Source organism: Selaginella moellendorffii, unplaced genomic scaffold, assembly GCF_000143415.4.
Source record: "Selaginella moellendorffii unplaced genomic scaffold, v1.0 SELMOscaffold_33, whole genome shotgun sequence".
Taxonomy (NCBI): Eukaryota; Viridiplantae; Streptophyta; class Lycopodiopsida; order Selaginellales; family Selaginellaceae; genus Selaginella; species Selaginella moellendorffii.
Window position 1 is genome coordinate 68,288 of NW_003314294.1, and position 870 is coordinate 69,157.

General features: G+C 46.2%; 1 protein-coding gene across 1 annotated transcript in view; it reads left to right on the top strand.

Annotated features, from left to right (window-relative positions):
- Positions 1–820, top strand: part of LOC9638796 (BTB/POZ domain-containing protein At2g04740) — a 1,762-nt gene extending 942 nt beyond the window's left edge. The window contains exons 2-3 of the mRNA XM_024682017.1: positions 5–643; positions 712–820. Of these exons, the coding sequence (XP_024537785.1) occupies positions 5–323 (319 nt within the window). The 3' untranslated portion in view covers positions 324–643; positions 712–820. The remainder of the gene's footprint in view (positions 1–4; positions 644–711) is intronic.
- Positions 821–870: the final 50 nt, after the last annotated feature.

Sequence of the window (870 nt, forward strand, 5' to 3'; positions counted from 1 at the left end):
CGAGAATCAGGGAATTTTGCCTTGATACCATTGCCGTGAATTTTGAAAGCTTTGCGGCTACATCGGAGTTTAAGGCTTTGTTACAAAGGCTTCCACCGCCATCAGGAGATACATCAACGAGAACCACGATACCAAACGCTCCGGGGGGTGTTAAAGACGACAGTCAAGGGAACTTACTGGACGATTTACGTGAAAGGTGGCTAGAGGCTGAAGGTGCAGAACTTGACCAGAGGGATGAAAGTGCCAGGGATTTTGACAAAGTGCTAGAGCTGCTTCGCTCAACAGCAGAGAATGACGACACGGAAAGTCTGGAACTGGTTTAGAAATCAGGTGGCTGCCTCAGTTCTGGCTTTTTAATTACGGGTCTTCTAATCTTCACGTGTTCAAGCTCGGCCTGCTCAATACGGATCAACTATGGGAAACTTCTCTCAAGTCGCCGATTTTACCTCTGAGGTTCGAAGTGAGGATCGTCTTTTAATTTTGTCAAAGTTTTGCTGCACTTGCTCTCGAGAATTTTCGAGAATCGGTGCTAATACCAGAGCTGCAGATACCAGGTTATACACAGGATTCTTATACACTGATGAACCAACCAGCATTATCAAGAGCCTGTTGAGCCGGCATGCCAATCACGTCTTCTATTCGGGTATTCTGCTCAGCTTCTTTGAGATCCTTTGCGCTGTTTGGACCTGTTGCTGATGACAAACTTTCCAGCGAGCGTTCCAAAGTGGTTAGAAAGACATCGCCGTATGAATCAGGATTTTGCTCGAGGGACCCTTCTAGACTGCTTGTGCTGAAGCCATCAACTTTCGTCAGGTTGGAGGTCTGTGATTTGGTCTTTTAATTTCGTACACCATGATCTATGCTTACTAC